The sequence below is a fragment of the Dryas octopetala genome, chromosome 5 (assembly GCF_963921425.1).
Source record: "Dryas octopetala chromosome 5, drDryOcto1.1, whole genome shotgun sequence".
NCBI classification, from domain to species: Eukaryota; Viridiplantae; Streptophyta; class Magnoliopsida; order Rosales; family Rosaceae; genus Dryas; species Dryas octopetala.
Genome location: NC_141370.1, coordinates 12,007,118 through 12,019,389, shown reverse-complemented (window position 1 = coordinate 12,019,389; position 12,272 = coordinate 12,007,118). Strand labels below are relative to the sequence as shown.

General features: G+C 37.8%; 2 protein-coding genes and 2 pseudogenes across 2 annotated transcripts; 2 read left to right on the top strand and 2 right to left on the bottom strand.

Moving 5' to 3' along the window:
- Nucleotides 1–2,196: 2,196 nt before the first annotated feature.
- On the top strand, nt 2,197–3,301 carry LOC147284348 (uncharacterized; annotated as a pseudogene).
- A 367-nt stretch (nt 3,302–3,668) lies between these two features.
- On the top strand, nt 3,669–4,406 carry LOC147284347 (uncharacterized; annotated as a pseudogene).
- A 2,039-nt stretch (nt 4,407–6,445) lies between these two features.
- Nucleotides 6,446–6,851, bottom strand: LOC147284346 (uncharacterized). Its single transcript, XM_086245184.1, has one exon. It carries the CDS (start codon nt 6,799–6,801, stop codon nt 6,550–6,552), a length of 252 nt encoding a protein of 83 aa, XP_086101310.1. The 5' UTR covers nt 6,802–6,851; the 3' UTR covers nt 6,446–6,549.
- A 2,414-nt stretch (nt 6,852–9,265) lies between these two features.
- Nucleotides 9,266–12,272, bottom strand: ARA12 (Subtilase family protein). Its single transcript, XM_086244717.1, has one exon. The coding sequence runs from the start codon at nt 11,939–11,941 to the stop codon at nt 9,587–9,589; it is 2,355 nt and encodes a 784-aa protein (XP_086100843.1). The 5' UTR covers nt 11,942–12,272; the 3' UTR covers nt 9,266–9,586.

Here is a 12,272-nt window from a genome sequence, read left to right as displayed (position 1 = left end):
CGTTGAATTTTGTCTCATGGATTTGATAGGATTAAAGTTTGCTAAATGATATATTCTCTCTAAAATAGTGCAAGTGTACGTCATGGACATGGACAAAATGTGACTAGTTAATGCGATTCCTTGAGCATATATTATCATACTCAATTAAAATTATTTTTTTCACATTTTTATTACATTAATAAGAATTGAACCTTTAATCAATCTAATTCTATCCATATTTGTCCCTCCTTCTTTATGACTTGAGGTAATCCTAAAGACTTAACTATCATCTTCAGACCTAAAAAAAACCAACTAATTAACTATGCTGAGCCCTGGCTTGCCAAATCTTGTCGTGACTCCATGGGGTTGGATAGAAATGGCCCTGCATATATGACATCTATGATTAGTCAGCCATGGTTTATGTAATTGAAAAATGAACCTTTTATTTTAATTTTGTAAAAGGATAGATTGGGTATAAAGAGTTAGAGAGAGATAATTGAGCAACTTTTGGGTTCACATAAAATTTGTCTTTTACTATATATGTATGTGGATGTCTTATTCTTACATTCTATAAAGAACCAATGAAATGTTGAATCCATGATATATACATGACATTAGTTGGTAGCGTTTAATTTTTCAAGAGGTGGAGATATATATAGCTATTTGAGGTTATTACTAGCCAAAAATATATTTTTCTATCAATCGGTGCATGATCTAGTTAGAATTAGCTTTATAAAAAAATAATAAAAATAATAAAATTCTAGACATGTGTAACTTTTCAAATAGGGTTAGGAAAACTCCTTTTTGTCTTATCAACAAGCAAATAGTGAGTTAAATCTCACCTTTATATATAAGCGAGAGAGCTAGCTGAATGCATATCACATTTGTTTAATTAATATAAACTTTAAGAGAGACAAAGAGACTTTTAACAAAATAAAATATGAACATAGAGGAAATTACAGATTTGGTCCACTTATTTTATACCTAGTTCAATTTTGGTCCACGATCTTTTTTAAGTTCTGTTTTGGTCCACTAATTGTTTCATTTGTTCAATAAAGGTCCAGATTTGTGACTTTAAATCTTTTGGGTTGTGTTTTCTTCAATTATAATTGAAGTATAAGTTATATTTCATCATTTCTTAGTCATAAAAACAAATTTGGAGTATTATAATCTAAGAGAATTGAGATTTGGTGAAATTTGAAAAATTGGCAGTTTTGGGTACCCTACTTTAGGGTCAATTATCTTGAGTTTTAGAACTCCAATTTGAATGATCTTTATATGGTTGTAAAGAAGAAATGCATAGCTTTAAAACAAGTATATATTTGCTGAATTTGGGTGAGATTTGATAGGGTAAAAAGCAGACCAAATTTGAGAAAACAAATCTGGACCTTTATTGAACAAGTGAAACAATTAGTGGACCAAAACAGAACTTAAAAAAGATTGTGGACCAAAATTGAACTAGGTATAAAATAACTGGACTAAATCTGTAATTTCCTCTATGAACATAATATTAATTGATTAGCAGTACGTTTAGCACTAAATCAATTCCACTAAGAATTCATGAGTACTTTACATGTAGTAAAGCTAGCTCAAATGTAATTCCTTCAAACTTATTATGAATATGATTTAATTGTATAGTCGAATTACCACCGTTAACGATTCTGTATTAGAATTGTACTAAATTAGTTGATAAACAAATTTAGTAAGCAGATTTTGTGAGTACTTTTAGCATTAATATTTTCGATATACATGACATGGGTCTCTTCACTCGATACTTTGGGATAAAGTGTTAAACGCACCCACAATTTTGGTTTTTAATCACACATTCACACCTACCACGATTAATTATGAGATCATACATAATAAAACGAAAAAATGATATCTAAGCTAGGGGAGCTACCAAATTATATTATTCAATTCAGTATTAGAAAAAGGGGCAAACACAAAATGATCAAGAACAACTCGATCGTTTGATGAATAACCACAAAATTAATTGGATAGAATCTTCTGCTTTTATAATGAATATTAATGTTCTATGCTACCCATAATAATATATTTAGCCAGGGCATATAATATTTGTTGACACATTAGGACCTAAGAACAAAAAAAAAAAAGAAAAAAGTTTATCCGTTAATTATAACTGACATATCACTAATTTTATCCAATTGTCTACCAAAGTGTCTCAAAGCTCACCAATATATATAAACTTCAATTAAGATGGCTTCTTCTCAAGCTGGTAAGTTCTTTATTCCCCCATTGATTTTTAAGAATTTCTCTTGGTTTGCCTACTGAACAAAATATTAATTTGTGCATTTCGTTTGTGTGTGTGTCATGAACTTGTCTTTTCCTTTATTCTGTATAATTGGATGATAAGCAATTAAGCTAAATGAATGGGAAGATTATCCCTAGCTTAGTCATGCTCTTTTTGTTTGACTATTGTGACACTAATTAAATTGATTGGATATATTGGTATTACTCATGAAGGTTTTATGTTTAGAAAATATGCTTTCTGTGGATTTCGAATATGCAATTTGGCATGTGCCAGTAACAGTGTCTGCTGAGGATAGACCAAGATATAGAAATAAAAAAGGCGATATTTCCACCAATGTTCTAGGGGTTTGGATGGGAGGGTTCTGCTTCTGATGCTCGTGTTTTGCGAGATGCTTTACGTAGGGAAAATCCGTTTCAAGTTCCAAGTGGTAATTTATAATACTAGTGTACTTCACATATCTACAACCTTAGGTATGAATAAATATTTAATATTTTTTAAAATTGTCTTATTGTAGATAAGTACTATCTTGTTGATGCGGGATATGCTAATGGACCGGGTTTTTTAGCACCCTACCGAGGAACTCGATATCACTTAAATGAGTGGACTGGAAACAATCAACCTGAAAATTACAAAGAGTTGTTTAATTTACGTTATTCAATTGCAAGGAATGTAATTGAAAGGTCATTTGGATTGTTAAAAAAACGATGGAGTATATTGCGTACGCCTTCCTTTTTCAATATCAAAACGCAGATCAAGATTAATATAAATGCATGTTGTGTGTTGCACAATTTTATTCGAGTCGAGCGACATAATGACCCTGTTTTAGAAGATCAAGATTTGGAGTTTTTAGCTTTTGTGGATGAGGAGATATCAAATCATTCACCGTTACAAAATAATGCAAATAATTCTGGTGATAGGATTACATGTGTACAAGTTACTGATGAATGGACCACTTTTCGTGACACATTGGCCATGCAGATGTTTCATGATTACCAAGCAAGATCGATCCGCTGCCGTCAATTCATAACTTTTTCATCATATATTGATTGAGTTGGAACTTTTGTCATGAATAATTTGAATAAGTGCCTTATTTTATGTATTGGATTGTCGTTTAGGCTTTAGACTATGTTTATTTATCTCTTTTAATAAATTAGCACTTTTCTTTTGTGGTTTCATTTATGAACATAAATTTTTAATACCTATATATTTCTGATTTATATTGATTGAGCTGGAAATTTTTTTGTGGTTTCATACAAAGACCATTATAGTTTTGCTGTACATATTTGTCAAACTCAAAGTTTAGCAGATTTATGACAAGCTACAAACTCAAAGTTGTCTTCAATGCTATACCATGATTCTATCAAACAAGTACGTTAGAAATAAGTGGTTATTTCTGTCAAACAACACCTTTGACCTACTAAGTCAGAGTGGGTTTAATTGGGATGCATCAACAAATATGATCACTGAGGACAATCAGAATGTCTGGAAATTAAGAGTATCTGAAGGTAATTATATATAACACGTGCAATTATATTTTTTATAGGAATAGTTTTGTTTTGTTTTTTTTTTTTTTCATACATATGGCAAGGTTATTTAACTTTGATTTTTTATTTGATAGTCTCATGAAGATGCTAAAATTTTTCCATGGAAGGTAATTGAAAATTGGGATGATATAGTAGATTTGTGTGGCAAAGATAGAGCCACTGGAGAAGGTGCTGAAACTGGTGTAGAAGCTAATCAAGTTATGACCCCTACTGATGAAACCAATCATATTTTTTATTTGAATGGTGCTACTCAAGATTTAGAAGATCTGCACATTATTGATAATATTTCACCTAGTTTGGGTTGTCAAAAGAAAAGAAATCGAGCATCATCTTCTGAAATTCCTCTTACCAAAAAAAGATGTGTGAGTAAAGATGTTCTTACTGATTCAGTGGCTAAAGTGGCTTCCTTTTTTGAAGAGTTTATCCATTAATCTACCACCAAGACGCTCGATCCAAAGGAGGTATATGATGAAGTAAGTGCAATACCAGATTTGAGTAATGAGCAACAAATCAAAGCATGTTCTTGGCTAATAGAGAATGACAAACAATTTCTTATGTTGAAGACACTCCCAATCGATAAGAAAAAGAGCATGGTGCTAATGTTTATTTAGGGAGACGTATAAACTATGGTTTTCATTATGATGACACTTTTTGTTTAACAAAGCTTTAGTTGGAATGATTGGATTAGGTGAATTTTAGTTTACTAGTATGTTTTTTATTTGAGCACTATGCATGATTTTATTTGGGAGGCTGTCATTGCTTATACTAGTGTTAATTTATATGTTTTGGTAAATTTGAAGATTGATTATGTAGTAATGTTAAGTCTAATTGACTTGTGTCACTTGTTATCTAATTTTCTCTTCCTTGTGGATGATCTGGAGATGCTTTGAGGTTTTTAATGGTGATTTTAGGCTATCATTGCTTATACTGGTGTTAAAGCTGATGAGTATTGCTTATGCTTTGCACTTTTTTTTTTTTTTTTTTTTTTTTTTTTGGTTTTTAAGGCTAGTAGCCATGATTAAGCATTAGAATTTTGAAAGTTGAGTACATCCGCCTGGAGGAAATAAGAGCCTTAATTTCCATAATCTTAGCCGTGAAACATCCCTAAGACTAGGAACTCTAGCTCTTGCAACTATTAAAATTTTTTTTTACCACTGCACAATTTAAATTTTTAAATAACATCCGTTACCCAAACAATGAAATTTGTAATTTCTGTCATTTTCTAAATTCTACATACATATATCCAAACAATAGAAAATGCAATTGATGAAAATTTAATTAATGGAGTTTCAAATTCCATCATTTATGAATTTCTATGAAAATTAGAATTACTTCATCCAAACACACTGTAGATGAATCAAAACAGTACAAATAGACAATTGCTTGTTGGTCAAGAAAATTGTAAGTGAGTGCCTAGCCTGCACAAAATACTGATCGACAGAGATGTTCCTGGGGCTGTCCTCTATGTCAAGAATACCATCTCTTATGAACCGTGTGGATTTATCGCTCTTGGTTATCACCAAGGGTTTGACAAAAACTAGAGAATGAGCCGTTAGTACCAAATTGAGAATAGACAAAAATTGAACTTTGAGGCACGTTAGAACGTTTTCCAAGTAATAATTGCTCCCACTCAATAGAGTTTGCTAATGGATTATAGACAAAACACTTCCAGAATACAACAAAAATTGAAATTATAGAGTTTAGCAAAAACTGCAATTCCCTTAGAAATTTCTAACAAGGAAATTGTATGATATATAGATAATAAGAATTAGAGAGAGATTGATTTCACTTATTACAGAATTCCCACGTTGTGGGTTTTTTTAGATTCCAATGGGTGCCAAAACACTCATTTGATCCAAAGTGGTGAATATATACATCTATTGGATATAACTGAATACCCAAAATTTGCAACTGTTAAAATCAAACTTACTTTTTCTAAAACAATGCACCACCGACCAATTTGAATAATATATGCACATCAATCATATAAATATATATATATTTTTGAAATCTCTAATATGAGCAACAAATTCACAAGTGAGATGCTTATGCGAGGTCGGAGGACCCTATCTATGTGCTCGAGAATTTCGATCCTATTTTGTAGAATGATCGTACAATACACGTGGTCAGACAGTCCTATTTAAGAATTTCTCTCTGTCGATTTTGATTGATTTTATGGGCCATAGGTTTCTTGTTAATTTATTGAAATCTTTATTACAAGAGAGATATATATATTTTTGCTCTCATCAAAATAGCAGTCTCAAAATAATCAAGCAGTCTGCTAGTTTCTTTAGTTTTGTGTTGTATAAGCATATCATGGTTTTATTGCACCATCGGACTTTATAAAGCAAAGTCAAAAATCAATCAAAAACAGAGAAAAGAAAAAATACATAAGCAGTCGATCCAAACCCAATTTTGTGAACGATATATAATATCACAAATTAATACGATTTGAATTCATCCAAACCCACGCTACAAAATTATAACAACATGATATCCTGTAATGTGAAATTTGGATTATGACAAACCTAATGATTAGATGAGTTTTCTACTACGTACTGATCCATTAATCTCATGCTGTGTATCCAGATCCTACACCAACATCATGCCCCGACCCGAAAAACCCAACTAATTAATTATACCAAACACAAACACAAACGTCACATTTCCATTGCAATATTACCAATTACACATTGATATCTAACAGAAATGCGCACGATTATATAAAACCACAAAACTTAATTAATCTACTCCTTATTTTTTAATAGCTTCTTTGGCGGAAATCTCAGCCTGAGAGGAGACGTTAGCTCCGGAAACAGTCGGACCCTCGGTGTTGCCCGGTCCACGACCCGGCTTGACCTCTTGATGGCCTTCGGTTCCGTAGGCCTGGCGCTTGTAATCCTCCAAGTCCTTGTATTGCAGGTATGGACTATCCTTCATCGCCTCCTCTATCTTCGCTCCGCTGCTCTGATCTGCTGCCTTCTTCTCTCCCTGCTTGCTCTCCATGATCGCCGATTTCCGATTTGCTTTGCTTCACTTCTTTTTTCTTTTTTTGGTAACTTGTTTTGCTTTACTTTCTCTTTCAGCCGGTTGAGCTGCTTTTTATAGTTTTATTTAGACTGCTCTGCAATGCTGCCACGTGTTGGGGTGAGACACGTGTTTGGCAAATAGGAGTGGTCGGTCGCCTTCACGCGGTGAAAGTCGCATGCTCAATAATCCATGACAATGAAAGTGGATAAGCTAAAAAACCGACAATGAATTCGGATCTCAATTGGATATATGATTTGGGGATTCTCTACTTGGATTCAAATATGTTTGATTTTCCAAACTTTTTAATCTAGATGTCGGTAAAGAATTTTAAGGGTAAGCAAATAAGATAATTATCTCGAAACTTCAAATGCTTGAGATTGTGTTAGTTTTACTGACTTTTTATATATTATAATGATTTTTATAAACAGGGTTATGGGTCGTTTTTATCTTTCTTTCCTTCATCTCACTATTGGAGCTTTATAATCTTTTCCACTTCTTTATCTTTTCATTCTCATTTTTCAACTTCGAGGTAGGCAAATAATCCTGTTTACATGGAGTTATTTTCTGGTGTGACTATAATAGTATAATACTACTACATGATTTTATTAATTCACTTATATTATAATGTGAATTAATAAGAGTATTTTACAAAAAAAAACTTTTCATTTACACGATGCTATTGCTAACCACCAGTGAACTTGTTGTAACTTAAATCCTATTATAAAACCCATTGGGTATATGAAACAAAGCCCAACTCTATTTCGTCAATCTATGGCCATTGGGCATTTGGGCCTCTTAAAACTCGGTGGTGCTAATTGGGTCCATTTTCCATGCCAAGAGCTCACTTCACATTCCTCTCCTCTCTACGATCTTTGTCATGTTACCTCCTACACCACACCACATTATTTCATGTATAGTATATGAAAAATGTTTTGGCTACATAAGATTGTAACTCAAAATAAAAGATTATTTTATTATATTTTTCTAAAAAAAAAACATTTTATTGTAATTTGGATTATGATTGTAGTATACTGGTACACAAAGGCCATACCAATACAATTATAGAGTATACAAACAAAATTGTCCTATTAGTTGAATACTTGAATGGCTGTAAAGGGCGGTGATAGCAGTGGCGGATCCAGAAATAGAACATCATGGGGTCAAGATTAAGAAGCTCACGAATATTAAGATCATAATCCGACATTGGAGGTCGAAGTCCAGGGTCTGCAAGAAGGGGCGCCAAAATTGCATCTAGCTCACTTTGTTTTTAACTTTCAACTTTAAAACTATCATTTGGTGTTAGAGAAAGTGATGAACTCTCACCTAATTTTCTTTTAAAATACCTCCCCATGACTATATATTTATAATTCAATGACAACCCCAATTAATAATTAACCAATTGCCTTATACTACATGAAAGGAACCACCATCTTCTCTCATTCTCTTCTCTTTCAGACATTTCTTCAAACACCTTGTCCCTGCAACTCCACCAACATCCATGAGTTCAAGGTGTCAACCAATTTCCTCAAGCCTAGAATTTTTGGGTTCATGGGGTCAATTGACCCCATTGTAGATCCGCTAGTGGGTGGTAGGGACTAATTTGTACAATTTCATATATGCAATATGCAAGTACCACAAGAAATATGAGCAAGGTACTTTTGTCTAATTGTCTTGTACAATATAAAGAGTTAGTCTTATACATGAAGTAATGGACATAACTATTAATGTTAGAAAATAAACAAATCTCATCCATTAATATGTTCATGTCCTATGTCCTGCCTCACAGCTCATTGTCTAAATTAATGTCTTTTATTCTTTTGTACACCTTGGCCTTTTTTTATGTCTTATGGGCTTTGGGTCTGATATATATATATATATATATATGTATGTATGTATGTATGTGTGTGTGTTTTTGATCTCTTTTGTGAATTTGCAGCCGACACACACAAACAAAAAAACACTACGTTTGTATTGCTGCGTTTTGTTAATAGATGAAAAAGCTTTCCTCTCCACTTTTTCTAGCTCAATCTCTCTTGGATATCGAAATAGTCGTGTGTGACCTTGATTGATTTGTTTGCTATGCTTACTTTGTTTGTTGTCTAAGCTGTCCATCTTTGTTTCTAGTGTGAGTTCTCTTATGTGACCTTGATTGATTTGTTTGCTATGCTTGCTTTGTTTGTTGTGCAAGTTGTTCATCTTTGTTTGTGGTGTGAGTTTTCTTATGTGACTTTGATTAATTTGTTTGATGTGCTTGCTTTGTTTGTTGTGCTTGGTGTTCATCTTGGATTCTGGTGTGAGTTCTCTTTGGGTTTAGTTAGCTGGTTTGGCTTTGTTTTTGGGTACAAGCTTTCACAATTAATTATATGCAGAGAATGACCCAACCAGTAACTTGGGCAATGAAATCTCAGTCAAACAATTATTGAAACACATGATAGGCAAATGCATATATTATATAGAATCTTGGTCAATTAAGCTTGATCATCAACAATTAAGGCAATGCAATGCATGCCTGGCTATTGTCAAAGAACACTGTACACCCACAAAGAAGACACCCCCAACTCCCTCTTGGTTAATTTCCCATGTTTTTTTTCTCTTTCTCAGCTTCCATTGTTAGCTAGAAATTAACAACACCATCATTATAATCATAGACTAAGCTAGCTTGAAAACTAAAAACAACAAGCATTAACCATTCACATCCACACCACTCTTTGAGTGACTGAATAGCTTCTCCTCTCTCTCTCTCTTCTCTCTCTCTCTCTCACTAGTTCCAGCTCATTGCTATTGGGCTTCCAACAATGTGCTTCCCATCCGACCACTCCAGCCTCCCAAAGCTGCTTAACAAATTCGACGGCACCGAGCCCTCCACACTAAACGTCACCGTATAGCCCTTCTTCTCGTTCGACTGAGCAAAACTCAACGTCTCAGGCTCCACCGAGATCTTCACCAACTTGGTCTCTGAAGTTACAGTCATCTTGTACGTTCCAGCTGAGCCCACGTTGGTCAAAGTCCTCGTGTACTTAACCACATTAGACGACGACGTTCTGCTCTCAAAATTCACAGCAAAAGATGGGTAATTCAGGTCCCTAACACTGTACTTCTTGCTCGAATCGCACGCGAACTTTCTCTTCGCCAAGCTGCTAATCTCGCTCTCCGAGTAATTCAACGCGCAGAGGAAGTTCAAGTAATCGTCCACCGTTATATCATACACGAGACCCGGATTGAGGGCCGATACGGGGTCCACGTGCCCCGCCCCGTGATCGAACGGCGTGGATGGTTTCCCGGTTGCCACGTCCTCCAACTTCTGCCCGCTCTTGTAAGCCGTATACGCAGTGGTCATAAGCGCCGAGCGTATCGCCGCGGGGCTCCACTCCGGGTGCGCCGCCTTCAGCAGAGCCGCGAGCCCGCTCACGTGCGGGCACGACATCGACGTGCCCGAGATGATGTTGAATGCCACGCGCCGCGCGTCAATCGCCAACCCGGTGGGGCCCACCCCGCCTGACCACCCGGCTATGATGTTCACGCCCGGAGCGACTATGTCGGGCTTCAGGATATCCGGGGTGATCGAATTCGGGCCTCGAGAACTGAACGCCGCGACCACCGGCGAAGGCTGGACCCCGACTTTGGTCCCCTCGAAATGGATCGCGGCGGTCGGGTTCGGATCCGAAAACAAATAGTTTTTTATAGTGTCGCCGTTCTTCTCGCCGACCGCCGTAGCCGGAAGCAAATGCGCGTCTGCCACCAGCTCGTCTCCGTTTGCGGCGGTGTTGGACAACACCATCCCCAACCCTCCGGCTGCTTTGACCACAGCTCCTTTCTGGACCCGAGCGTTGACCCCACGGTCGCACATTACTATTTTGCCCTTCACTTGCTCCGGTATCAAACTGCCCATCATGCACAGATTCCCTGACGTGACGTTGCTCGCGTTACCGGCGTAAATAAACGGCGTCAGCGCGGTGGGTAAGGAGTTTTTACCGTCACCGCTGTAAAGAGAAACGCCGGAGAAGTTTTTACCGTTACCGAGGCTGACGTAAGCGGGGAAGTCGCGGTCCAGTGTGCCGGCGCCTACGGTAGTAATCCATGGAGCGGTGTTCGACAGACTGTACGGACTGGGACCCGCATTTCCGGCCGAGCACGAGACTAAGATCCCCTTCTCCATGGCCGAGAAAGCTCCGATGGCGACGCTGTCCCTGTAATATTCGGACATTCCGCCGCCGAGCGACATCGAGAGAACATTCACGTTGTCCTCGATTGCCTTGTCGATGGCGGCCAGGATGTCGGAACTGAAACAGCCTCCGATCCAGCATACCTTGTAGGCGGCGATCCGGGCTCGCGTGGCCATCCCACGAGCGGTTCCGGGCGCATAGCCGAACAGGCTGGCCCCCTGAACGACGGAGCCGGCAGTGGTGGTGGCCGTGTGCGTGCCGTGTCCGTCGTCGTCTCGCGGGGACTTGGATTCCTTAGACTCCTCGATGGGGCCCAGCGTGGCCTCGTAGCCTTTGGCGAAGTACCTGGCGCCGATTAGTTTGCGATTGCAGTGCGAGGAATTGAAGTTGGTGCCCACTTCGCAGTCGCCCTTCCAGGAACCGGGTACGGGTCCGAGTCCGGTGTCGTCGAAGCTCTTGCTCTCGGGCCAGACACCGGTGTCCAAGACCCCGATGATTACTTCGCCCACCGAGTCGGACTCGGGGATCATTTGGTTGGTTTGGCTGAGTCCAAGGAACTCAGGGGTCCGAGTGGTGTGGAGCTCGTATTTCAACTCGGGAAGCACGGAGAGGACTCCGGGTTGGTTTTGCAGCGACTGTGCTTCTTGAGCTGTTAGCTTTGTGGAGAAGCCGTGGATGGCATTGGTGTAGGTGTAGAGCATTTCAGCTGAGTCAGATACTGTTTTGAGCGACGAGTCGTACCAGTGAGCGTGGTGCTCGAAACTCGCCGGCATTTCAGATTTGGCCATGTGGACGATGTAAGTAGTCGGTTCCTTGGAGTTGGAGTCCACGACTGCCATGGAGTAATGGCAGCAGCTGAGACCCAGAAGCAAAAGAAGCATTAAAGCGTTAGAGTTGCTCATTTTGTTTAGTTTCTCAGTTGAGTAGGCTCTCTGTGTTTTCAGAGAGACCATAAAATGGACAAGGAAGCTTTGGTAACGCTCGATCTGTTTTAATACGCAGAGAGAGTTCTGTCGAGAGCTAGCTGGAAGTGTGAAATTATCATGGGAAACGATTAAGTAGGGACGGTGGGTGGTTGTCTGCTTCCTTTGAATGATTGCGTTGAGACAAAAGAGGGAGTGAGTGGGATCGAACTGCTTAGTATGTATTCTTAGCCTTCATCACGTGCATTGATCAGCCTTTTAACTATGCATGCCTCCCTTTCTACACCGTATTGATTCCCTCTCTTAGCTTTCTTTTGCAGATCAATTACAATTTACAACCTTAATTAATTAAGTGGTAGAG

Bases quoted from the DNA above. Each gene is read 5' to 3' on its own strand.
- LOC147284346 (XM_086245184.1), bottom strand. From the start codon at position 6,801: ATGGAGAGCAAGCAGGGAGAGAAGAAGGCAGCAGATCAGAGCAGCGGA.
- ARA12 (XM_086244717.1), bottom strand. From the start codon at position 11,941: ATGGTCTCTCTGAAAACACAGAGAGCCTACTCAACTGAGAAACTAAAC.